Genomic DNA, 24,420 nt, shown 5'->3' on the forward strand with positions numbered 1-24,420 from the left:
TTTTTCCACAGCGAAATATCCGTGCCTTTGCCTGTTACTGTGGGGCTGGTTTATTTTTTTTTTGTTTTGTTTTCATTTGTTTGGAGGGGTTTTTTAATTGGCATTCTCTACAACCTAATTACTTATAAATTGCGTCAAATTCTGCTGTCAAGAGTTTCATAAACGTGTTACTCCAGCTACTTGTAGTATATTAATTTAATGCTCCCACTCATAGTAAAAAAAGGGATGCAATATGATAAAATGTAAAGGCTCAGTATCTCATACAGGTGTCCTCCTATTCTAGCGACACTATTTCTATTTTGATTAGAATTGATTATGTTGAATACCTCCGAAGTTCTGATGATACTTGAGCCTTCATCTCTGACTCTCAGAACCAACTTCCCAGCCAATTTACCAGAATTTCTGGTTAATTTAATCTTACAGTGGCAACTTTAATAAGTCTAGGTCATCTCTCAAATGGTCTTCTGAATGCAAGATTCAAATAATGATGGTGAGAACCAACCCACCCAAAAACCCTTTAATCATAAATACTCCTTTACTGTAGGCAAACACTTGTGTTGTTTCAGTGCTTGGTGTCACAATGCTTTACTCCTAAGTTTATAGACTTGCAAGCAAGGTGGAATAAACAATGACTGGAGAACATGAAGTGCAGCACTAAAATGGAACATTTTTCTATGTGGAAAGTTTTCTCTTCATGGAGCAACTAAGAGATACCCCTTCTCCACCTTTATTCATCTGCCTAAGGACAGATGAGGTGGGCCAGGCTCTCTAAGGTCCAGACAAGTGGACACAAACAGTTACGAACACCTGAACATAGCCTTTACTTGAAGGACTCTTTTCAGTGCTTGACTGGGCAAGTTTTATTTGCCTCTATAGATTATGTCATTTTCAGCTATCATTACCAGCAAATACATGCCACATCACCTCCATTAATGGGTTTTTTACTTCAAGAGCAAACACACAGAACTGTTTTCCCTTTCACATAAATAATGCTACCGTGTAGACTTGGCTCCACTGACAAGACTGACAAAATTACACGATTTTGTCTAACAAGACAAGATTATAATAGGAATATCACACAAGCAACATGAGAGATTATTCTCAAAACAAAGCCATGGCTTTTCAGGCTACTCAAATCCAAATTCCTAATGCTGTGTTATGTTCACATCATGCCATGCAACTGGTCACATGTAATTATCTGCACTCAGAGGGAACTTCTCACCTTTTCATTACATACCCTAGTAATGTGATTTCTATAACTGAAACTACAACCCAGGATGACAAAAAATAATTACAATCTTTGACTATTAACTTGAAACTCATGCCCTTTTAAAGGCCTTTTTTTTTTACTTGATCCAGAAGCTAAATACCAACGTGAAATCTTCTGACACTACTTCAAACATCAGGTATTTTCTCTTCCTTTATGACTCTGTTTAGTGAGTATCCTCCTCCCATCCCTGAACGCTTAAGAGTAAAATTTTAGAGAAGCAGAGTTTCATGAAAGATAAAACAAGCTCCATCCCATTTTTATAATGTCAAAAGCCCCTATTGATATGATTAAAAAAAAAAAAAAAAAAAGGCAAAATAGCTCAGAATAAAATTGGTAGCCTTCTATTGGGATAATAGCATTATAGCAATTAATCTAAAGACATGAAAAAGAATTGCTTTTACCAGGATTCAAACCCTAGAATATACCAATGGTTACCCTGGAGTACACACATGCCTTAAGCTGCTCTACAGGCTGACACTGAAGATAGTGCTTCATTTACCCTGTCCCCATCCCTTCCCTGCTCTCCAACATTAGATGACTGCTCTGACTGAAAACTATCCTTCCCTCTTGCCATCCTGCCAAAAAGTCAGCAGGCAGCAGGACTGCCGAAGCAGATCTCTCAACGCACACCTGTGAACAGGAACTGAGGGAAGCAAGAAGAGGCTGATGAGAGCAGGAAAGGTGGGCTGCCAGATCACACAGGAGAAAGAACAGCATGTTCCTGACCATGCAGCAAGGCAAGGGAGACATTCCCAAGAGAGAACACACAAGGACGCCTATGATGAGAAAGGTTTTATGGTCAAAATGCAAATCCGATGAAAAGCTGTAGGAAGGGAAACTTTAATCAAGGTAAAACCAACAGATTAGCAGCCTGTCCCTTCCTATGAGCTCAAAATATTTTATCATTAATATCACTAATGAATTAACATAAAAGGATTTCTGCCTTATGAAGGAACGGACAGGCCTATGCAGTGGGAACTCCTAACACGAGAAGTGGAAACTGAGCTGTTCCTACAGGTGGATGGTCAGGAGATGGGCAGCAGACAAGCAGAGGCACTCAGAGCTGAGAACTAGCCCTAGGGGCGAACAGGTGAGCATCTCCACCACTGACACCAACAGCTTCAGTCCACAAGCCATCTGTCATCTGAACTCTCCTACAGAGAAAACGTCTCCCAAGAAACAGTGCCCTAGAAGCACCTGAGCAACAACAGATCACTTGAGTAATACCTGTTCAGTAGCAGACAGCTAATCAAGCCCCATTTCTACTTCTCATCCCATTTAGCACACAGGCCTCTATGATATGTCCACTGAACACAGGTTTTTACTTACCATTTGTTCCAGGCGACTCTGTTTGCTCTCTGGGTGGTTCTTGGAGGGGTGAAGCCACCTCTGGCTGCTGCCCATCCAGTTCCTTAGATGCTGTAACAGCTTCCAGCTGCAGTGGCTCCTGTGGTGAGGCATCATGCTTCAAATTGTCTTCACTAACATCAGGTACTGGTAAACTTGCATTTAAAACCTGCGTGGTCAAGTATTGATTGAAGGATGGTAGTAGGGAAAGAAAGAAGGAAAGAAAAAGAAAACATCAGTATTAGGCTGGGTTCCCCTCCAACCCCCACAGAATATTGTTCTTTCATTCTCATTTTGAATATATACATGCAAACAATTTTAACTTGATTAAATAGAAGTACTTCTGTAAGGAAAAAAACCCCAAAACGCACAATCTGGAACTATTTATCTTTCTGTTCTTCCACATGAAAGACATGGAAGAAGTAGTTCTTACAGACAATGGCCTATAACCTTGTGCAGAAATCAGTTTCTTCCATGAGGGAAAACTCCAGGATAAGATGAATCTAGCTGATGGAAAGAAATTCTTCATTCAAAATATCTGGCACAACTGTTCTGATATAAGAATGAATCCTCTCTACAATATAGACTTTGGTATTGCTCCTCTACTTACGTGCTTATCATCATCAACAATACAACTACAAAGAAACTGAACTATTCAGGACAGAAAGCAGAATACATATATATTTCCCATGAGGAAATGTAGTGAAACTGAAATTAAAACTAGAATTTTTGGACCTCTGTTATTAGGTGGCAACTACTCTTAAAGGAGGAAAGGGCTTTACAATCCTTTGGGACTCTGCCCTATATGATTTGAAGTATTTTTTCTAGATTTGCCAGTATGTGCAAAAAGAAGAATCTGGTTTTCAGCTTCCACACTTGATACATTTTAATTATTTTCAGAATTTGTACTGGCTTGCCCTGTAAGAAGAAATACACTTTCACAAGCAGATTTTTATTTTAAAAGCATGAAATGTGTTGTGGTCATTATAAGATACTTAATTACCCTTTAATTTATTGATTACCCTTTATTTAATGAACTAGCTCTCCAACCGATTCTATTACCTTCCAACAGAAGCCATTTCAACTAATTAACCATTATTCCTGAAGTGAAGGTTTGAAGTTCCTCTGGTGGAACAGCAAACCTTAATTATGTATCATTGTCTTATGACTCATCAGTACTCCCAAAATACTGTCATTGGAGCCCTGTTAATTAATCAAAGGTACCACAGATACATTACACTGAAAGATGGGATCTAACATCCACATGCCTGAAGCGCCAAACTGGGATCAGGAAGACGCCACATTCTTGATGATTCTCTTCCAAACTCCCCCTACATAAACCTTCTGAATGGGGATATCTATTTATTTATTTTTATTAGTAATTAGCCTGCTGCAACAGAATTTCAAGTCAACAGACAGTGCCAGGAAAAGGGCTTTCCTCTTCATCATCTGTCTCTTTTCACACGCTGAGTGAGATCTGGGAGAAGCACTGTACCCCACTTCCACAGGCAATGAAGCGTGTGCATTCAGGTTCCTGATTTTCAGTTCAGAAGCCCTTAATTAAGCCAAATTGTTTCCACCAGGCGTTGTTGCGCTCCTCAAAGCTGCCTTTCACAGCCACATAATCCACCTCACGAAAAAGGATCCAATTCTGCTCCACTGCCAATACCACAGATGGAATAATTTGGCTTCAGAGTTTTCACATGCTGAGACCAGATATTAAATAGAAGAAATACGGAATGGCTCAACACTCAGATTACATTCCCGCTTCTCACATCATCCTTCCCATAAATCTAAAACACAGGAACTCAGGAGGGATAAAGACGCCACACCACCGAACAAAGGCACGTAAATCCTGTGGAGCTCCTCTGCAGTTGCACACAGCATCAACTGAATGGCAGTAACTGATTAAAAACAAGCAAGAGAATCAGACACAGGAAACAACAACCTAATTCTGAAAGGGCTTTAAGATTCTTCAGTACAAATTTAGTAGAGAACCATTACTTTTTTTTAAATAATAATAAGTTTTACTGATTTATTCTTGAAAGACAACTGCTAGTCCTGCAAACACAAGAACAACCTTAACTTGACTGGCTCCCAGGGCACTAGGCTATCTGAAGAAAAAGTCATGGATGACTATTTCAAGACAACACCCTCAGAATTAGCACCAACTATTCTTTCAAGTCACAAGAAAGGCAACAGCACTGAATATCTTAGCACTCCTCAGGTTATTAAAAGATTTCTTTGCCTTTCTTTCCAAACCTCCCCAGGCAGCACACCATTTTAAAGCCAGTCACATGTATAGACACACATGTACTGACACAGTCAACCATTTGCCTAATAAGCACCACTGGACTCTGCAAGGAACCAGGGCACAAAGGTATTTGGTAGGCCAATGCAGTACAACTTTTCTCCTTTTCAAATTGAGCACAGACTGTTACGATAAAATATTAACAATGGTAGCACTTACTATTCCCCCAGCTCTGAATTTATTCTACAGTTGTGATGCATTCAGGAAAAGAGTGACTTTATATAATCCTCAAGATTTGTCATTTCAGACCAAAATTCAGAAGTCACTGGGTCTAGCAGATAACCCCTCGGATCTGTTAAATCTGCGATGCCTTCCAGTATGAAAAACAGAATTAAATATAAACATTACTAAATGTAAGACTATAAGCAGTTTTTACAACCAGCCAGTATAATTGTAATCCTTGTTCACTCTGTACATAAATTCAGTTTTGGAAGCAGGATCCATCAGTCACGACCATGTAAAAATGCAAATACACGGAAGACCTCAGTATTTTCAAATCTGACCAGACCTGTGGTATAACCCTACCTTTTTACCCCAGTCCCTCGGGAAAGAGTTTGATGTGATTCGTGGCCTTGGTAAGGCAAATTTAGATTTTCAAATCAAGTGCTCTGCTTTAAATAATTGAGTAATCAAAACTAATAAAACAATAGTATTTTTCCAAATTAAAACATGTGCAAAGGAGAAGAAACCTTTGGGGAGCTTGTAATGTGAAAGAAGACATAACAGCATCATTAGTTAAAAAAAAAAAAAAAAAAAGTTTTATGTTCTAAAAACATCACTCAGGCTCTTTATGAGGGTCAGTGCAGTCTGTCCCACTGCATTAGTCCTCAAAAGAAACTAATTTCAGTTTTCCTTCACATTAACTGCTTCATTTCTCTGAAGGGATCTAAACTGCAGTTTAGTCCAATTATATCTAATTTGATGAGCAGTGTTCTTAATTCCATTGAGAATAGTTGTAAAGCTTAGACAAATATAATGTCAAGAGTTTAGAGAGATGGGTGAAAAAAAATTTTAAAAGACAAAAATTAACAGTATTAGGAATCTCTTTGTTCACCTGTATGCGTTTATCTACAAGTAATGAGACATTACATTTGGCAGGTTTATCAGCATTTTATCAGTTTTTTGTGGCACACATTCATTACACTCCTTTGATTACTAATTTATGAATGTGTTGTCTCATAAACAAGGGAGAAACCAAGGAGAACTGGTTATCCAGTTCACTGATCTTTCAGCTTCTTCATTCCCAAAACAAAGAGCCATTAGCAAAGCAACACTCCAGTTTCTGTCACACCATTACTATACATCATGCATCTATTTTTTTAATATTTGCCTCACATTCACCACAAAGATGGAAGCAAAGGGCAGACACACAGCTAATGAGACTAAAATGCACAGTCTTGCTGCCCACATCACTCTAACCAAGAGCAGCTTCTGCTCCATCTTGCATCCAGCAGAGAGTCCAACTGTTAGACCCCATTAAACGCACACAAAATTGAAAATGGATAAATTAACATGACAAATTGCACAAGATGTGGATGAACTGCAGGTCCCTCCCTGATCTCACTGTACATTAGTGGACGCTCCCTTAGGGCACTGTTCCTGAGGGGTTCGAAGCACCCAGCCTCTTCCCCCACCAGCAATCACCATCATTCCCAACATTCCTTGTACCAGACCCAAATCATTCCAGGGATTCCTCACACCAGGCCCAAACGTACCAGAGTTAATTTTGCCTCATTCTGTTAATCCTGCTACACTGATTCTACATCAGATTACTAAAATAGCAAGATCCAGCTGTCTGAACAACTGAGCAAACTAACATAATGGTCTCTTAATATTTTTCCTGAAGTTTGATTTTGAAACTGGTAAAGACTGTTGACATGCTCAGGGGATCTGCTCTTAACACATGCTGCTTCATTAAAAAGAACTTCAAACACCAACATTTGGGAAAAGAAAAAAATTGGATCATTCCAACTCTTTGTTCACAGCAGTTTGTCTTGTTTTGCATTAGCTAAACATTAGAGGTTTGTGGGACACTCCAAGTTCCAGGTGAAGAAAACACAACGCCCTTCCTCTGTAAGGGACATAACAGCACATTTAATTTCAATACCTGATTTCAGTCTCCTACAGACAAAGCCAAGAACTTTCTCTGCACCTCATCTCCTCATCTACCCTCTTCTCTCCCAACTCTCAGCCTGACTTCACACTGACACCTCCTTATGGATGACTACCGTCAAAACCCAAATGGATAAAACAGCTTCTGCACCCAAATAATCTCTATGATCTTCTTCTGCAACCTGTGAAAGAAGCACTACTCCCAATCTGTTATTCAAAGCCTGATCCAACCTGAGCTCCTTCCAGGTCTCATACCATTCAGCTCTTTCAGACACCACCTTACGAAAGCATTTCACTTGTACAGCTCACCCAGGCTTTAAGGACCAGTCAGAACAGGGGCTGAGCACAAAGCACGTTCCTTTCCTCTCAGCGTTCCTTTCCTCTCAGCAACTACAAGCAGGCTTGCATTTCCAACCTGGAGGACTTTCAAAGACCCGACGCTCCTCTTTGCATCTCTTTAGCTTCTACCACATCAAACACAAGCTAATTGCCTCGGCATTGAAAGTGCCCGGCCACCTCCCTCTTCATCTCCTATACAATTAGGGGGTTATTTCACGCTTTTGGTGCCGCTATGACACCAATTTCTATTGTGCATTTTTTCAATTACACATTTTTATGCTTTCACGTCAGCCACCACACAGGTGTGGTCAGCCCTCCAAACCTTACCACTGAATTGTACCAGCCTCTTCCTCCCCAGTTGGAAGAGAAGTATCTGAAGTGAATCAGACCCTATTGAGCCAGGGGAACCCTGCAGCCTCGGACTAAATGTCTCAAACTGGGGCTCCTGGAGACACAGTCTAGGGACTTTCCTTGAACAAGCTTTGTTTCACTATTGATAATGTAGTATTTTCAGGCTGACTCAGCTCCCTCACCAGAACGCAGTTGTTTAAACAGCAGATGTAAGCCTGCCCCAGCTGTTATTTGTCAGGCACTCGGACAATAAGACACTCTGACATCTCAGCTGGTAATCTCTTTAGAAGAGACAGTTCCAAATATTTACTGTCTAGCACACACTTGCTCTCATTACAACACAGGTAGCGTAATCAAGTTACTACTCAGAAATGGGAACCATCCTGAATAACTCTCTGCTCAAGTGAGGGCCCTTGCTGGTGCAAGCCAGGAATCCACCACACCACACTTTGAAGCCATCAATCTCCATTAAAATACTATCTCTGACAAAACTAGATTTTGGTGCAAGAATAGCTTATTAGCATTCCCCTATTTTTCCGAATTCTCTCTGGAAATTTCCCTACACTGTTTCAGGTAGCTGTTCCAACAGAGCTTGGCTCCTTCTACAGGTCCACAAAAGAAACCTCTATTAAAGCTGGTACCTTGAACTTCTAGATAAAATAGAAGTGGCACGTGTGTGATTGTCATTGTTAGCTGCAATGCTGGTAGGATGACAAAGCTATCCTGGCATTGTCCACATGGCTTGGAGTCACCTTCCACCCCATGGGAGGGCACCACACTGGCATTTTTTTCCAGATCTCTGATGCTTAGCATCAAAATTGGAAGCTGGGTGAGAGCCACATCACTGCTACGAACAGAGAGGGCGCTCACAAGATGAAGATGCCCAAACCAATCCAGCCATGTGCTGCCACCAACGGAAGTGTCACCCAGCTTCCTGTCCCATTCCAGTCACAAGGTCCTGCCTGCTCCCCTGTACCTGCAGCTTCTGCTGAGTCCCAGAAGCCAACAAATCTTGCTCAATCAGCAGAGAATGACCTTGCCAAAGAACTGGAACAGTTTTTCAGGGGCTTAGCTCCTTCAACAAGCTCGCACAGTGCCAGGTGCAATACAGGAGAATCTGCAGGTGCTCTGGGGAGGAGGCAGGAGCACATGAACCTCCTCATCAGACATCTCAAAGATTTTTGTCAGTTCAGGACACCTAAGGTATGTCTGGTGTTCTTCAAGACCAAAAAGATCTTGTTCCTGCTTCTAGCACTATTGAGATCTGATAAATCCTTCTCAGGCCAAGCTTCAGGCCTCTGTGCTGCTCCGGACAATCTGCTTGTGAGGTTTCAGTGAGTTTTCACCAGCTTACTGCCATCATCAGGGAAAGTTTTTTCATTTCCCCTCCTGCAGATGCTTGCCTTGTCCTAGCTCTTGGTCTCACCTCCACAATGTAGGAGTCAAATGAACTCACAAGCAGATCAGGAAAATGCTCCAGCAAGAATAAACTTCCCTGTTTCTCCCTGTTAGTGAGTTTAACCCGCTTACAGATAGGCAAGGTTAGGACATAATATGGCCAAACGAGACTGCGTCATGTGAGGCAAGACAGGGAAGAGGAACAGGGGAAAAAGGAGGGGGAAAAGATCATTGCTGTTCAAACAGCAAGAAGGTAACTCCATCACAAAAATCAGCCTTCTGTAGAACCATACCCTGCCCCCTGGTTTCAACAGGACCTTGGGTGTCAATTCACAAATCTGATTAATTCAATTCAGGCACCTGAATGGATTAGTACCACCAGTATCTGTCACACTCCCCTGCAGAGATAGTGGGGGGTGGCTACGCAAGATAAGGAGCAGCTCCTTCACTGACAGAGTTTAAGTCTTGTCTGCTACAGTAAAGAAATCCCCCATTTTGAGTCCTAGTACTGTAGTAGGCTAGAAACTCTGGAGCTGCTTTATGTGTAATTCACCAGGAACTTTTGAGAAGATGGGACCAACAGCTGAGGTACTCACCACGAGCCCACATTCAACCCACTGTGTTTGCAAGCCAGCACCCAAAGGCCCCTAAATACCCCTTGCTCTGTAGACCAAGTGCTTTCCAGGGTCCCTGGGCTGTAGAAGTGAGCAGCACCGAAACATACACCCTCCCATATCAGTATGGACACCAGGACACCCAAAAGCTGGTAGCTGGCCAAAGTGTCACACGTGAACAACGAAACAGCCTAAAGACTATAAATTTGTTGCTTTCTAGAAGAAAAGGCAAAGAGGTTTTCATCTTGTAAAAAATACAACTACATCATGAAAGAAATTTAATTAAATATTTCAAGGATTTCAGATCACAAAAGAAAGCACAACTTCTCTGAGACTTTATAGCCTGTATAAGACTAGTTGCTTAGACAGTTTATTTGTAATTGCCTTGCCAAGACTCACTCAAGTTGGATTCCACTAAAGTCAGTTTCCAAAGTTTTTCTTCTAAAAGGGTTGTAATAAGCATTTTAATTTGGATAATGCAAGAAAAAAGACCACCCTCCAAAAGATTCCCGTTGTATCTTCTGCAAGCATATTAGCTATCTGACAGATTTCTCCAGGGGCACTGCAGGACTGGTAATTTTCAAATCCAAAGAGCTGGAAGGAATAATGATGAAAAACTGTGTCACAAATCTGCATGAAGTTACTTTAGTAAGACAGACTAAATGAGATACAAAAGAAGTATGGCTAAACTTCATTAAAACTTATTTTTCTTTTTATGTCACGTAATGGAAGGCAAAACCAGCTGTTTTAGGAGAACAGCATAATACAATTTCTTATAGCAGCAAAATGGTAACAGAACTTTCCCACTTTTAAACAGTTTTACTTGAATAACCAGGCGAAAATCTATTAGAAAACATTTTTCTAAAGCTTAGAAGACATAAACCACAGTAGTAATAATAATCTGTACCTGAGAACAGTATTAATGTTATTCCCTTTTTAGAAGGTCTTAGTTCCCATAACTGGATAAACATGGCTATGAATATTACATCCCTTCTTCAAAGTCCCATTATCTTAATTTTTAAACAACCACAATAGCCAAATGCTTGCCTGATATAAATTCCCTCTGAATTCTAAAATTGCCCAACACAACTGCTAAATATTTTGTTAACCAACACCAATCCCCAACGCTTATTTGGTTAAAAAGAAAATAAAATAAATCTTAGTTAATTTAAAGTTCATTCGCAATGTGGTTTTCAAATCTGTCAAAACACGCACAAGGAGGTCTAGTGGCAGCCAGGAACTATGGGAAATTCAACTTGAAAGTTAAATCTGAACCACAAGGTCAAAGAAACAAAGTCATAACCAGTTCTCAAGCTCTAGCACACCCACGCACCAGTCACAGAAACTTCGGAGTCTCCCCGCTCTGAGCACCCGAACTCTGAAGAGCCCAAAGAAGGGGACCTCGGTAGAACGTGGTATTATTTCTCCCCTCACAAACTCACGCCTACCCCAAAGCCACGCTATGTAAACACACAGATGCACATAACCTCCCTTTCAGTCCCAAAATCCCCTAAACGCGCCTATTCCAGAGGGATAAATGGGTTCATTCATGATCTATTTTTAAACACCAGACATGTTTTAAAAGAATTTCTTTCAATTCTTCAACGTCTTTATTTTAAATCACACATACCTAGAGCTCCTTCGCTCCCCATGGGCTGGGAGTTCGGGAGTCCCTCCCCCTTGTCCCCTATGCGGTACGACAGCGGGCCGCACCAAAGCCATGGCTCCAGCCCCCGCTGCCGACACCGCCGCCCCTTCCCCGCGGCGGCAGGGCGGGGGCTCAGGTGAGCCCGAGCCCAGGGGCGCGGGCCGGGGCGCGAAGGGGGGCACAGCGCGGCTGGCGCCCAGCCGAAGGCACTGCCGAGCCGCCCGCCCGGCCGCGCCCCGACGCGCCTCCCACCTGCTCCCTCGGGAGGGGAGAGGATGGAGTGGGGGGGGCTGCGGAGAGCCGCGGGAGCCGCGTCGATCCGGCCGCAGGACCGCAGTCAGGAGGCTCCTTGGCGCAGAGCTCACCGCGGCTGGGTGCGGCTCTTCTCGCCCCGGCCCCGGCCGCACACAAAAGCGGCGGCGCCCCCACGGTCGCCCTCGCCCCCCGCCCCGCCGCTGCTGCCGCCGCCGGCGGGAGTTTTATGACTGCGGCGCCGGCCGTGGCGCAGTCCCGGCCCCGCCGCGCCCCCGCTCCGCGCCCGGCCCGGGGGTGCCCGGCGCTGCGGCAGGTGCCCGCAGCCGCGGCGGGAAAGTTTCCCCGGCCCGGGGGTGCGGCGGGAGCCGCCGCCCCGCGTCTCCCCCCGCCTCCCCGCCGCTCCTGCCTTACCTTGGCGGGCTCCGCTGGTGGCTGGGGCTCTGCCGCGTCTTCTGCCGGCAGCGGCTCCGGAGGGGTGCGAGGGGGCTCGGCGGCGGCCCCGGCCCCGTCCTGCGGGGCGGCCGGCTCGGCGGAGCTGCCGGCGCCCATGGCGCTGCCCCGCGGCCGTGCGGAGCCGCTGACGGGGGCTAGCGGTGGGCGGCGGCGGCACAGCCGGGAATGAAGGAGCCCGGCTCTTGCAAACTCCTTTAGGGCGAGAGGGGGGAAATTAAAAAAAAAAAAAAAAAAAAAAAAAAAAAAAAAAAAAAGGGAAAGGGAGGAGGGAAAAAAAAGCGCGAGCGAGAGCAACGAGGAAAATCACCTCCTCCCCTGGTCCCCCCGCCCGCCTGCCTCTTGCTCCATCACATGAGCAGATCCCCGGACACGCCTTGCAGCATCAAACCGGGCTGATAAGGAGCGGCCAAGGGGGGCAGCGCCCTGCCCGCCGCCGCCGCCGCCTCTCCCCGCCCCTCCCGGGCACCGCCGGGGCGGGGGCGCCTCCCGGCCCCCGGCCCTCCGCGGCGGCACCGCGGCGCTGACTCAGCGCTTCGGCCCCCTCGCCGTTCTCCCGGGGCCGGGACGAGCGCCCGCCCGCCGGCACCTTCGGGGCTCCGGCCCAGGGGCCGCGCCCCCCGCCCGGCCGCGCTGCCCCGCGCCCCCGTGGAGCTCCTGCCGCCTCCTGCCCCGGGCGCTCGGCTCGGCGGCCAGCAGCCCTCAGCGCCGGGCTCCGGACCTCAGCCAGGCTGGGCCTTCTGAGGGAAGGACGTCCAGGTTTCAGCTGATGCAGAAATGTAAGGTCCCATGTCTTAGGCAACTTCGAAGAAACAAAAAAATCAAGACGCTTTTTTTTTTTTTTTTTATTGTCATGCAGGACAGGTTCTCTATTATTAATTCATGCCAGATCATGGCCTAGGGAAGCAAAGCCAAGAACAGTAGTTTCTCTCCTAGCCCAGAATACACAAAGCGTCTTTCCCATGCCACAAAATCAGGACCAGCATGTGTGTAGGCACACTCTTACCTGGTGCTTTCAAAGGTATCAGCAGTGAAATAGCACACACATTAAAATGAACTAACCACAATGTGCCAAATGGGTAGCAAACAGATCCATTAACTGTCCTTCACCATAACTATAAATTTTTTTTCTAAACGTGTGCACATACCTTATCCTCTACAGAGTTCATGGTTAAAATCAGGAATGGTCTGAAGAAATTGTAGTACGTACACAATTTCCTTTTAACCAGTTGTCACCCACCAAAGCACTGTTTCATTCAGAAAAAACCCCATTCTCTTAAAATTCCATTCTACAAATCGCCTGATCGCCACATGCTGGTCAGTTTTTTGGTTTTTCCCTAAAAAAACGAACACACATCAAGTCAATGACTGAAAAAGCCTTTTCATCATCTCGCCTTAGCTAACAGAAGAACCAACTGGAATTGTTTGTGTTCAGCAGAACAAAACTGGTGTTGTGGATCAGAGTTGGGATCAGCATCTCGCCCTGTCTGCTTAGTCTTCCTCATTTTCAGATGAGAGAGGAAACACAGATCTGAGCTTTAAGTAGTGCCTGAGTCCCTGTAGCAGAACTTACCCATAGCCACTCAGTGCTTCGGGATCACCCATCAGCCAGCACCCACAACAGGGGAGCAAGGAGTCTGTTCTCATCCTTTCCTGGCTGTCATCCTTTGATGCCTCTGTCTCTGGTGGGGAAAGAGCTGGCACCACCTCCATTCCCCACCAAATCTGCCTTTCTCCCTGCCTTCAGCTCCGCCTTTGCAGGCGCAGCTGAGAATGGAGGCCAGCCCAACTGCTGCAGGGCTGTCTTGGGTTCCCCTTCAGTCATGGACCCTGGGCACAGACACAGAGGATTCCCGGGCTTTGGAGAGGGGAGCGCCATCCGTGGGGCTCAGTGGCACACAGAGAAGTTAGGAACGGCGTGTGCCATGGGGAGATCAGGGTTTTGCCAGGGAGTTTCTCAAGAAGGGAAATGTGACATAATTCAAGGTCTGTGCCACATCATTTGTCTTTTCACTGTTCATTGACCACAAAATGTTTTCTCTGCAAGCAGCTAGAGCACTGCCTCCTTCTTCCCATCCAAACTTGCTCTTTAGCCCTTTTGCTTGTGCCCAGCAGCACCGGCTCCATGCCCAGCAATCTCAGAGCAAAGATGCTGCAAGCACTGCAGCTGAGAGAGACACCCCTCAATGCCCATTCACCGGCCATTTTCTGAACACAAATTATTTTCTTTTAGCTGGAAGTCTTTGCCTACATCTATTCAGTGAAATAAAATGTGCTGGGGATGGCTTTCTGGTGATAAGGTCGAGCAGCATAGGATGGCTTGTGTGTACACTCATAACTTCTCCCCAGTCTGAACCACCACATTTCTGCAAACTTGTGATGCAGAGAGCCATGAGCTGTTGTCCCATCCCTGTATAATCCCTGGCATGGGCACAGCTTCTGTCTCCTTTCCTCTTGCATTTATTTATTTGTTTTTGTTTTCTTTCCTAGAGTACATCTAGCATAGGAACCTGTAAGAGAGAAATCCAACATTTCCAGTCTTGTCCATTTTGCCATTCTTGATGGTCTGTACCCTGCCTGTACAGAAGGAATCACAAAGAATGACAGGTCTGACTCTGGCATTTGTCAGCCTGTGTTTCCTACCTTCTGCCTCTGTGCTGGGGTGGTTATTGCCCAGGCCTTTACCCTGAAAGCTGCAATTGCCTCTTGCTGTATTGAAGTGTTGTTCAGGCACTACATCTGTTTCTCTTGACAGCCTTTCCAGTGAAGTGGAGTCACATATCCTTCGGCCAGTCCTCTTCCAAAGTCACCAAGTGTTGGCACTGAGACGAGAATATTCACGCTATTGACAGAAGTATGCACACTTTTTAGGATGAACCCAAGGAATCAAGAAAGATAATAAGTAAAGCTCTACTGGCATGTCGTGAAACATCTTTGAGGAAACTCCTACTAAGAGGTGCAAGCACAGACCTTCCAAATGGCAGGACAATCTTTCAGCATTGCAGCTAGCACATGACTGTTTTAAAACTCCCCTGAAACCTGGGTAACTTTCATAATGATATTTGTAAAGCAGAGTCTGTGGACAAGGCTTAATTTACTTACTTTTAAAATTGCTCCTTTTCCAAAAGCATTTATGGTTGATGTAACTGCTGCTGATGCTTTTGTACAGAAGAGATGAACCACATGTCTTAGTCCATGAGTCTGTGTTGATGAAATATTTTCCTGCTGTCTTCTGCCCCATTCATGATTTTCCCCATGCACTCCTTCCAGCCTTGCTCTGCTGGCCCCTGCAAGTGGCCACAAGCTTTTCTGCTGTTGGCCACTCTGGCTGGTCCTGAGGATCAGCAGGGCAGATGGGGAGTCAGCAGCAAGGTGGAGATGGGAGGGCTAGTCCCCAGCATCCATGATGGGGAACAGGGCTGCCTGCCCAGCCTGCATGCCAGGGGCTCCTCCATATCCAATCCAGGCTGGCTGATCACAGGTTTGTGTGAGACGGTGGCTGGGAGCACTGGCAGCTGCCTGGAGCCCTTGTTTACATCAAGACTCTTGTTTCCTTTATCAGTGGCAGAGCTGCATTGGGATATTTTTGGCATAAGAGCTAAGTGGAAACATATCATGTAAGTGTTCTCAAAATGGGAAGTTCTCAAGAACATACCTTAGACCTGGATAGAGAATATAGTGCTCTGACTTCACCTCAGCTCTATTTACTGCAATCTTCAGCTTTTCCCCCCTCTTTTGTCCAGTTGTGATAGGAAATTCTAGGATGCTGTTAGAAATATGTGGATGTGCCTAAGGAGCTCATATGTATCAGCCTCACAAAATAGTGATGAGTGTAAAAGGAAAAAAATTACAAAAATAGCTGTGTAAAAATAGTTTTCTTGCGAGCAGCATTGATAATGCCATAGTAAGAAAGAATGAAAAAGGAATAAATTTTGCTGGTAAAAGACTGTTTCTTTACTTCCCAGGAGCTCACATATCCCTGAAAAATCACACTGGTAGATAAAATGAGGAGAAACTCTACATCTAATAGGTTCACATCACAGAGGTGATCTGTATCAGAAAAGACCTATTCATGGATAAAGACACACATCTGTGCAATTTAAAAATAATACTAGTAGCAGAAATTGACTTCAATCTTGAATTTGATGGTTATTTCAGTAAAGGCCATACATTTGTACAGCAAATGTGTCATTCACTGAGTAGCTGCACATTGCTGCAGCACCCAGAGACCCTTGTTGGACATCCCAGAGCTTTTTCAGGAGAGAGAGACGCAGCCTGTAGTTTTCTGTAGTACCAATCTGTCTCTATTACCTCTCTACTACTCTCTCTACTACTCAGACTGTGTTTTCTCTGTAGTTTCCCTGTGGTTTCTCTCCTCACCAGTTCTTCACTTGTCCTGTTCTTCCCAGGAGGTGTTGGACAGATATGTTAAGCTTCAGGAGTCTGACTGTTGTCATCTGCCCATGGACAGTGCTTCACAGGGACATGGGACAGGGCAAGAGACTGCAAAGGTCCATCCCATGGGGAGGTTGGCTGAAAAGATTCACAGCATGGCCTGGGCATGGCCCAAATGGTGCTGTCTCAAACCTGTAAGAGCTCTGGTTGTTGGACAGGCTCTGATCTGTCTGTGTCAAAATATTGGTGTTTCCATGAGGCAATGTCATGGTGTTCAAGCTTGAAGGTGACAGTGGATGAAAATTTTTTCTTAAATGAGGAAAAAACCCTAACATTTGGCTGTATAAAGAAGGAAAAGAAAGAAGTATTCTATATGAGTTTTCCTTTCATAAGAAAAGAAGGAATAAGCTCAAAGGACTGCATTTCATCATTCCCCTATAATGCCAAGCAGTCCACTTCCTGCTAAGGAGGGGAAAGATACAGCCAGGCTGTAGTTTAGTTTCATGTTATCAGTATAGTAGTCGTGCAGTGTAATAAGAGAATAAATAATGTGGTGTGCAGGTGCAAGGGGACACCAGCTTACAGGCAAGCTTAGTCTCAGTGGCAAAGATGGAAGAATGTGACCTCCACAGCCGTATTTTATCTTCTGCACAGATAAATGCATCTCACCCAAGAAGCCCTTCAGGCAGTGCTCTGAGGAAATTCCTCATCAAGGGAGGAATGCCCAGAGGAGAGAGATAAAGAGGCACAGAAGGTCCCCCTAATGCCATTACCCATTACCCCATTGTCCCAGCAGCAGGTGAGTGAGGCTCTTTTGTCTTCAGGAGGAAACCCCTGTGGTTTGGGACTGAGAGCAGTGACTGTTTAGAAATGCCTTGGCACTACTGATGCCATCAAGAATGGCAGGGTTCAAAGGCAGCAGGTGCTAAAACACCACCCTGAAAATTAAATTGGAATCTGGAGTGGATTTAGAGAATAATTTCGAAGGGGGGGGTGGGGGGGGGGACGGTCCTCCAGAGGTCATCTAGTCCAATCTCTTGCCCAAAACAGGGTGAGCTTCAGGCTTAGATGAGCTTGCTTAGGGCTTTGTACAAGTGAGTTCTTGTTCCTGCTCCCCTACTGCCAGTGCCTGCCCTATATGTGCACATCAGTAGGTAAAGAAAACACTTTCTCTCTGTCACCAGCAGCAATATGCTTCCAGTCACTGCTGCTGAGGGATCCCCATCCTTCGCAAGCTTGGCTGTCACCCTGAGATGCCCACCCTTTTCCAGTTGCCACTGCAGTCTCTGTCAAGCCTCTGTATCCCCATCTGCTCTCCCAAAGGCTTGGTGCCCCAAAAAGGCTGTACCTCCCCAAGGGGAGACAACCTCTGCCACCACAAAAGGCACTCAGCTCTACCCACCTGGACAGACACATCCCCCTCAGGAGCCCTGTCCCATAAATGGGAATCAGGATGTGAAGCTGCTCTGTGCACCCTTCTTACTCTCCAGACTACCTGTCCCTCTGGCAGTTTCTCGTCATGTTTTGTGGCTCCTGGCTGAGACATTTGCAGTGTGGGAACTACATAAGCCATGAAATCCTACCTCCCTCCTTCTACCCTGAGCAGGGTCAGTCAACCTGGGAAACTTTTATAGCTGCAGGTAGGAAATGGCAAAATGTTTTCTGGATCACAACATTGGCAAACAGAACAGGAAAATGTATTTTAAAAGAAACAGAGACCACTGAGATTGTATGTTAGTACTGTCACATTCTTCCTCTGGCCCAAGCAAGCACTGTCCTGCTCTGCTAGTACCCACACAGAATAATTTCCCTAGCCTGTTACCTCATGACCTGTCTCTTTGCAGTGTATTTCTGGATCTCCACCAAGCATGATTTACTTGTCTTTGGCTTTCCCATCTAACCCCATCATATTTATAAGTTGTCTTTCAGTACTGGTAATGGTCACGGCTACCCACCTCCTTCATTTGCTTTTGAGATTTTCAAACAGGAGCATCTGCACTATGCCCTATGTGGCTCCTGATGTGTGGAGGCAACGTCCTTCAGAACCTGCATTAAATCATGCCTTTGACATGTCATCTACAGAAAATGGGACAGCAGATAGGTAGCAGTGTGGCTGACCTATGACTACTGATTACTCAGCAACATTATTTTCTTATTTCCCTGTATCCCTTCACGGGCCTGTCCCTATCTATTGCAGACACATCAGGTTTCACCTCTGAGAGTCAGCCCTTTTCCCTTAACCCCTCGCCTGCATGATGTCTGTCAGCCCAGGCTGGCAGGAGGTGTCCAGGCACAGAGTGGTCCAGTGTCCTTGCCTGCCGAGGGGTTTCATTGGTGAGCCCCCCATACCCAGGGGTGCAGAGCCATCGGGTGGTCCCCTGGTGGGCAATGCCTCCTTCCTTTCCTGGACTGGTGAACGTGGCCACTGAATTGGGGGAAGCCACAAGATCTGCTGTTTACGCTGCTTTGTAACGGGATTGTAAATTTTCAGACACAAGGAAAGTGCTTTTGTTCTGGCCAATATAATGCCAAATATAAGGGGGGTCTGCTGTGGCTCAAAAGGCCTGTTTCTTTAGTGATACAAACAATAAATACCCCTTAGTCATTCATAATTTATCATTTTTGTGGTGAGCAATCTGTAGAAATTCTAGTCTGATCACTTGACTGACAAAGTACAAAGCAGCACCCAAACTTTCAACCAGAAGTTTTTAACTTTCTGCCAGTGTGATCAAAAATAAGCTCACTCCTCAAAAAATAACCAGAAAAAAGATAGCCAGAAAGATAACCATCATCTTTCAGACTTCTAAATAATACCCAAATTGGGACTTGAGCTCAAGGCATTTTTAGCCCCTTTGTTGAGCAAGCATAGGTCATTTCTATTGTCCTTGGTTTTGTCTTAGTCATTGTAGAAGACGGCACAAACACAACTGACAGGCAGAAATCTTCAGCAGCAGTGAGAACAGATGAGAACCATCTCCAACCTCGGTGTGGGTCTGTGTCTTGGAAAACAAAAAGTAGAGAGCCTCTCGTGTGGAGACAGGAGTCTTTTGGTAAGGCACCACATACAGATGTAAAATTTAGATCAACTTTTCCAATTTTTACACACAAAAAGGTAAAATGCTCTTCTTGATGGGTCTCCACCTTTATGAATTTATGACAATAGTAGCACGTATTCAGCCCAGCCAGTAACTGCTCTCTGCACCTCTGCTGTAACAGGAGGGACAATGACCCAGCTGGTGTCATTTCTAGGTCTGGTCAGGCTGCCACTGCACTTGAAGTGATCCTTGATAAGATTTCAAGTGAAAGAAGGAGGGAAAGACAGAAAGAAAGAAGGCAAGGAAGCCTCCCCCACTTCAAATTCTTCAGGCTGACCTGTCAGCTTCTATGTTACTACATTTGGACTTGAGTTTCTTGCCAAGGTCAGAGCAGATTAGGAGCTGCTTTCATATCTGACAGAAATACTACTCCCCGGTGAACAAGGGGGTGTAGCTCTAGCATCTTTAAGTGGAAAGAAAAGTTCAGTCTTCTCCAGTCATCAGCATAGAGTGCATAGGGGCCTCCCAATATTAACTCTGGTCAACACCAGTGGGTCATCTTCTCTCCGTAATCCCACATCCTCCCCCTTTCTGCTTGGATCTGAGCTGCAGACTCAAAAAGCATGACTGAAAATACCAGAAAAACAGTGAGATTTGAAGGATCATATGATCGTCTCATGATCACCAGTATTTGTTTCTTTTTATGCTCTTTGTGGGAAATATATGCTACTTTTTTCTAAATCACCCTTAAAACACAACAGCAGAATTATGTGCAGCCAGGCAAGAGCTTGATTTCAGGAGTGACCTTAGGACTCACATTTCCTCTTCCTGAAGCTCAATTCACATTTGTAGGGAACTTGCTCAGTGGGAGACATGTTTTTCTTAAATGTTCAACAGCTGCATGGAAGCTAGGCAGCAGAAAAAACACAGGGGCAGGCAAAGGATAAAAATAATAATACTGTATTACCCCCATGTCTTTTAAAACGTCGGTTCCCTCAAATAAAACTTAAGAAAATCTGGAAGTCCTGATGTGATGAGACCAAGGCACACTGGATGAGCAGCTTGCCAGAGGTCATAAAGGAGCCTGAACAAAGAACAACATGCATCGTTCAGCCATGTTTACAAAAATGTCTAGCTCCACCAAAATTAGTAATTGGATGCCAGAATGCTAGAGTTTTTTTCAGTACAGAACTAAAGAACACAGGGCTGAGAAAATGCGATGTGGAAACAAAAGGAGACAATTCTGTAGAGTCTTTAGAGCAGACTGGCAAAGTAAGAGGGTTTGCTGAGGAAAACATCTGGAGAAGTTTTCACTACCAGAAAAGGAAGGAGACTGTAGTAGTCAGCAGGTGACCACAAATCAGTGAAAATCAGTTTTAACCAGAGTTTTCCATTGGCCCACTTGGCTTCCCATATGTCATTTTACATGCCACAGACTGAACTTGCACCCCTTTTATTCTTTGCCTCAATGATAGTTTACAGCAGTGAGAGGAGCCACTCAGAATAATTCAGAAGAAATATTTCCCTGGTTTACTTTCCCTGTGTGGGATGCCTCACTCAGCTGGAAATCAATCTTTGAGCATCTCAAAACAAGGAAGGAAGGGGAAGTTAAGAAGGAGAAGATAAAGAAAGGAGGAAAGAGAAGCAAGGAAGTTAGGAGTGGCAGAAATCTAAAGAGACACAAGGATGATAGTTATGGACTCCAAAGACAGATGAAGCAAAGGGCAGGTGGGAGGAAGCAATGAAAACCAGTGAGACCCAGAGGATAAAGAAATGAGGGGAAAGGAAGCAATTTTTTCAAAAATCTAGTGTTTCCTTGAAAAATGAATGCAAAATAGTCACAAGAGTTTTAACCTAAGTGGATAAAATATCAATAAACACTTTTTGGAACAAATCAGGAGTTATTGCCTCATCAGTGTGCCCGTAGCCCTTTGCTGGGTCAGTGGGCTGACCCCTCTCTCTGCGCCTGCCCATGTGTGGTGGTGGGGAGGGATGGAGATAATGCTGACGGAAATGAGTCCCTCTTAATCTGTCCTGGCTCTGGCTGCAAGACTAAACAAGCTGAAAATACTCCTTAAAGGTGATAGGTCTTCAAAAAACACAATTAACAACTTCAAGATGCCCTTCCAGGAACCAGCAAGACAATTTGGAGCATGCAGGGTTGGTTTATCCTAAAAGGAGTCAAAGTCTCTCAAAACACGTAGACTCAAAAGCAGGCACATCTGTCAGGCCATGGAGAGAAGCATCAGCTGTGTTCCTCTGGCCTCATGGGGAGTGGGTGCTGGCAAAAGTCAAGACTGGGAGGCAGAAGGCGGCTTTGTCCTTCAAGTGGTTTGTAAGTAACTTCCATGAAGCTGCAGAGGCAATGACTTGGGGACCAGAGACGTCTCAGAGAAATACTTCTGCAGAGAAGTTCCAGGCATGGCAGCAGCCCTCTGAAGAAAGCCAGACCTGGTACCAGCACAGTTGCTACCCTGTGGCTTGTTTCTCATTGTGTTAGTTATTGTAAAATCGCCACTGCAACTGTCAGTACGGGTTTGGGTCTCATCCTGTGATGGTAGCATAAAAAAAATAAACTCTTGCCAGCAAAATATGAACCCTCTGGCAAAACTAAAAGCAGTCCTGTGTAATTCTCCTCCTTGTTTTCAGACCTGTCCTCAGATTTAAGTTCATCATGCAGTAGCTCAGTAAATCCCTTTGGCCACTTTATCCAACAGCTTGCAAACTGCTACATTAAGAGTATGCACAGTTAACATGGACACTACGTGATAACAAAACTCCAGTGGACTTTACCAAAGTTTACTCTCAAAAGCAATCAGTCCTGACCTGAATTCCTTCCCAGAAAAGCTGAGTGTGGGACTGGAGCATTCCCAGAGGACTCTTAGCTGCATTAGAGACATGGTCTCTGCCTGGCAGGTATTTCTTAGCATGAGCTCTTCACAAACAGGTGCACATATGGCATGGAAGCCCACCAGCAGGGCAGTGGGTCTCCTCAAGGCCATTCCCTGTGTGGACAGAGCTGTCTGTGTCACCTGGAAAAGTCCCCTCTCCACCAGGACCAGCACAGGTCCAAGCTGTCCTTCTAGCTGCAGGCTGGGAGTTTAGTGCTTCCTTTATTCATTAGCAGTCTCTCCTCTGTACTAAAGTTACCCAACCTATATTGAAATAAGTTATTATTAAAAGTTATAATTACTCTTTTCAGGTCTGAAGTGCTGGACACACCAGAAACTCAGAGATGATAAGTGGTGCTTCGCGTGGGGTATTTTTTGTACATCTTTTCAGTGCCAAGCTGGCCCCCCACACTGTGCTACAGGGGCTGAGCCCTGCATTTAAATGATGGCTGTGAGCCTCAGTGTGGCTGTGTGCCACCCATGGAGCTATAGACAGGGATCAACCAGTGTGACGAAAATTACAGGTTAAAGCCAACCCCTCTGTCAGCTTGTAACTGTGAGGTCAGGAGTGATGAGAGCAGAGGCACTGTCCACTTGGATCAGACTAAAGTCTCTTCAGGTCCACAGTGTGACATTGATACTGTTCAATACCAGATTACTACAATCTCTTGATTGATCTCTTGATGAACGTTTCTGAAATCGCTTTCTATTTTGTAGGGTATGGCTTTGCTAAGCTCTGTTATATAGTGGCTGACAGATTTCTTGAGGAATAAAGTGTTGCTTTAATTTTTTGTCTCCCTTACTGTGTATTTTAAATCTGATTTCCAGAAACAACAAATATATTTGAAAACTACCCCACACTGTGTTTTTGTGCTGTCAGGAAATAAACCTGGCAGTGGAAAAAGTGATAATATTTTCTAAGGTTTTAACCACCCTCCATCTAACACTATGTTTTTTTCATTTTAATCTCTATTTCAGTGACAGCTATGTCTGATTAAACTACTTTGAACATAACTTTAATTTCAAGTATATTAATCATTGTCCCAAAGCACTACCTGCCATATCCCAAAAGTAATGTGAAACAGGGGTGTAAGCTAGATGGTTGGTAATATTTTTTCTGTCTGAACATCCACACTGCAGTATCAAACAGATATTCAGATTACTCCTCTCTCCCAAGGGGTTTTCCCCATGATTATCTGATCCCTTTCAATCAAACAGGGTGTGTGCATCAGTCCCAAAGGCAATGTAAAGCTGACCAGAGCTATATTTCTGCAGATTCCCCAAAAGGCACAGGCAAGAGTTCTTTTCCCCTCTGAGGGACAGAAATGCTGCAGAAGTTAATTGACTTTATATGGATGTTGCGGGCTTCCCATCCATCAGCAATAAGAATATTTTTTCCAAGGACAGATGGTGGTGCAGAGGCAGAAATTCCCTGCAAGTAGGGTAGTTCTGGCAAAAAGATTCCCTTCTCTCATGCTCCCATTCTCCATGACAGAAGTGGCACTTCAGTATATTATTCTTATATGAATGTGTTAATTCTTTTGCATTGTCCTTGTAAGGCTTGGAAGCATGATTTTTTAGTTCTGGGAAGTTTTATGGGGGGGAAGCAGTGCCCCTAGCTTTTGTGAGAACTGATTTTTTTGACTATGAAGGAGAAGTTTGGTTATTTGATAGCTTTGTAGATCTAGGGTAATACTGCACGAAAGAGCAATTGCTCAGAAATGCATACGATGGTTAACTGCATGTAGTGTTGGTTGAGGAGATGTTAGTTAACTATGGTGCCCTGAAGAACCACGGCCCTGCTTCCACCATGGAATCATAGGAGTGGAAAAAATCATATAAAATCACCAACTTTGCCTCTCTGGCCCAAGGGAGGATCAACTGTAACTGAGCTATTCTTGACTGCTGATCATCAGTCCGGTTCTCAAAGACCTCCAGAGACAGAAACATTTCAGTTTCATAAAATAATCTCTCCACACTCTGCAGTGGATCCTGGAACCTGCA

The 24,420-nt window shown here is 44.7% G+C and overlaps 1 protein-coding gene across 1 annotated transcript in view; it reads right to left on the reverse strand.

The window, feature by feature from the left end:
- The window catches only part of AKAP12 (A-kinase anchoring protein 12), a 30,444-nt gene extending 18,172 nt beyond the window's left edge, over positions 1-12,272 (reverse strand). The window contains exons 1-2 of the mRNA XM_082276555.1: positions 12,057-12,272; positions 2,600-2,786 (exon numbers count right to left, since the gene is read on the reverse strand). Coding sequence (XP_082132681.1) covers positions 2,600-2,786; positions 12,057-12,194 — 325 coding nt within the window. The 5' untranslated portion in view covers positions 12,195-12,272. The remainder of the gene's footprint in view (positions 1-2,599; positions 2,787-12,056) is intronic.
- Between the last annotated feature and the right edge of the window lie 12,148 nt (positions 12,273-24,420).

Source organism: Coloeus monedula, assembly GCF_965178545.1.
Source record: "Coloeus monedula genome assembly, chromosome: 2".
Taxonomy (NCBI): Eukaryota; Metazoa; Chordata; class Aves; order Passeriformes; family Corvidae; genus Coloeus; species Coloeus monedula.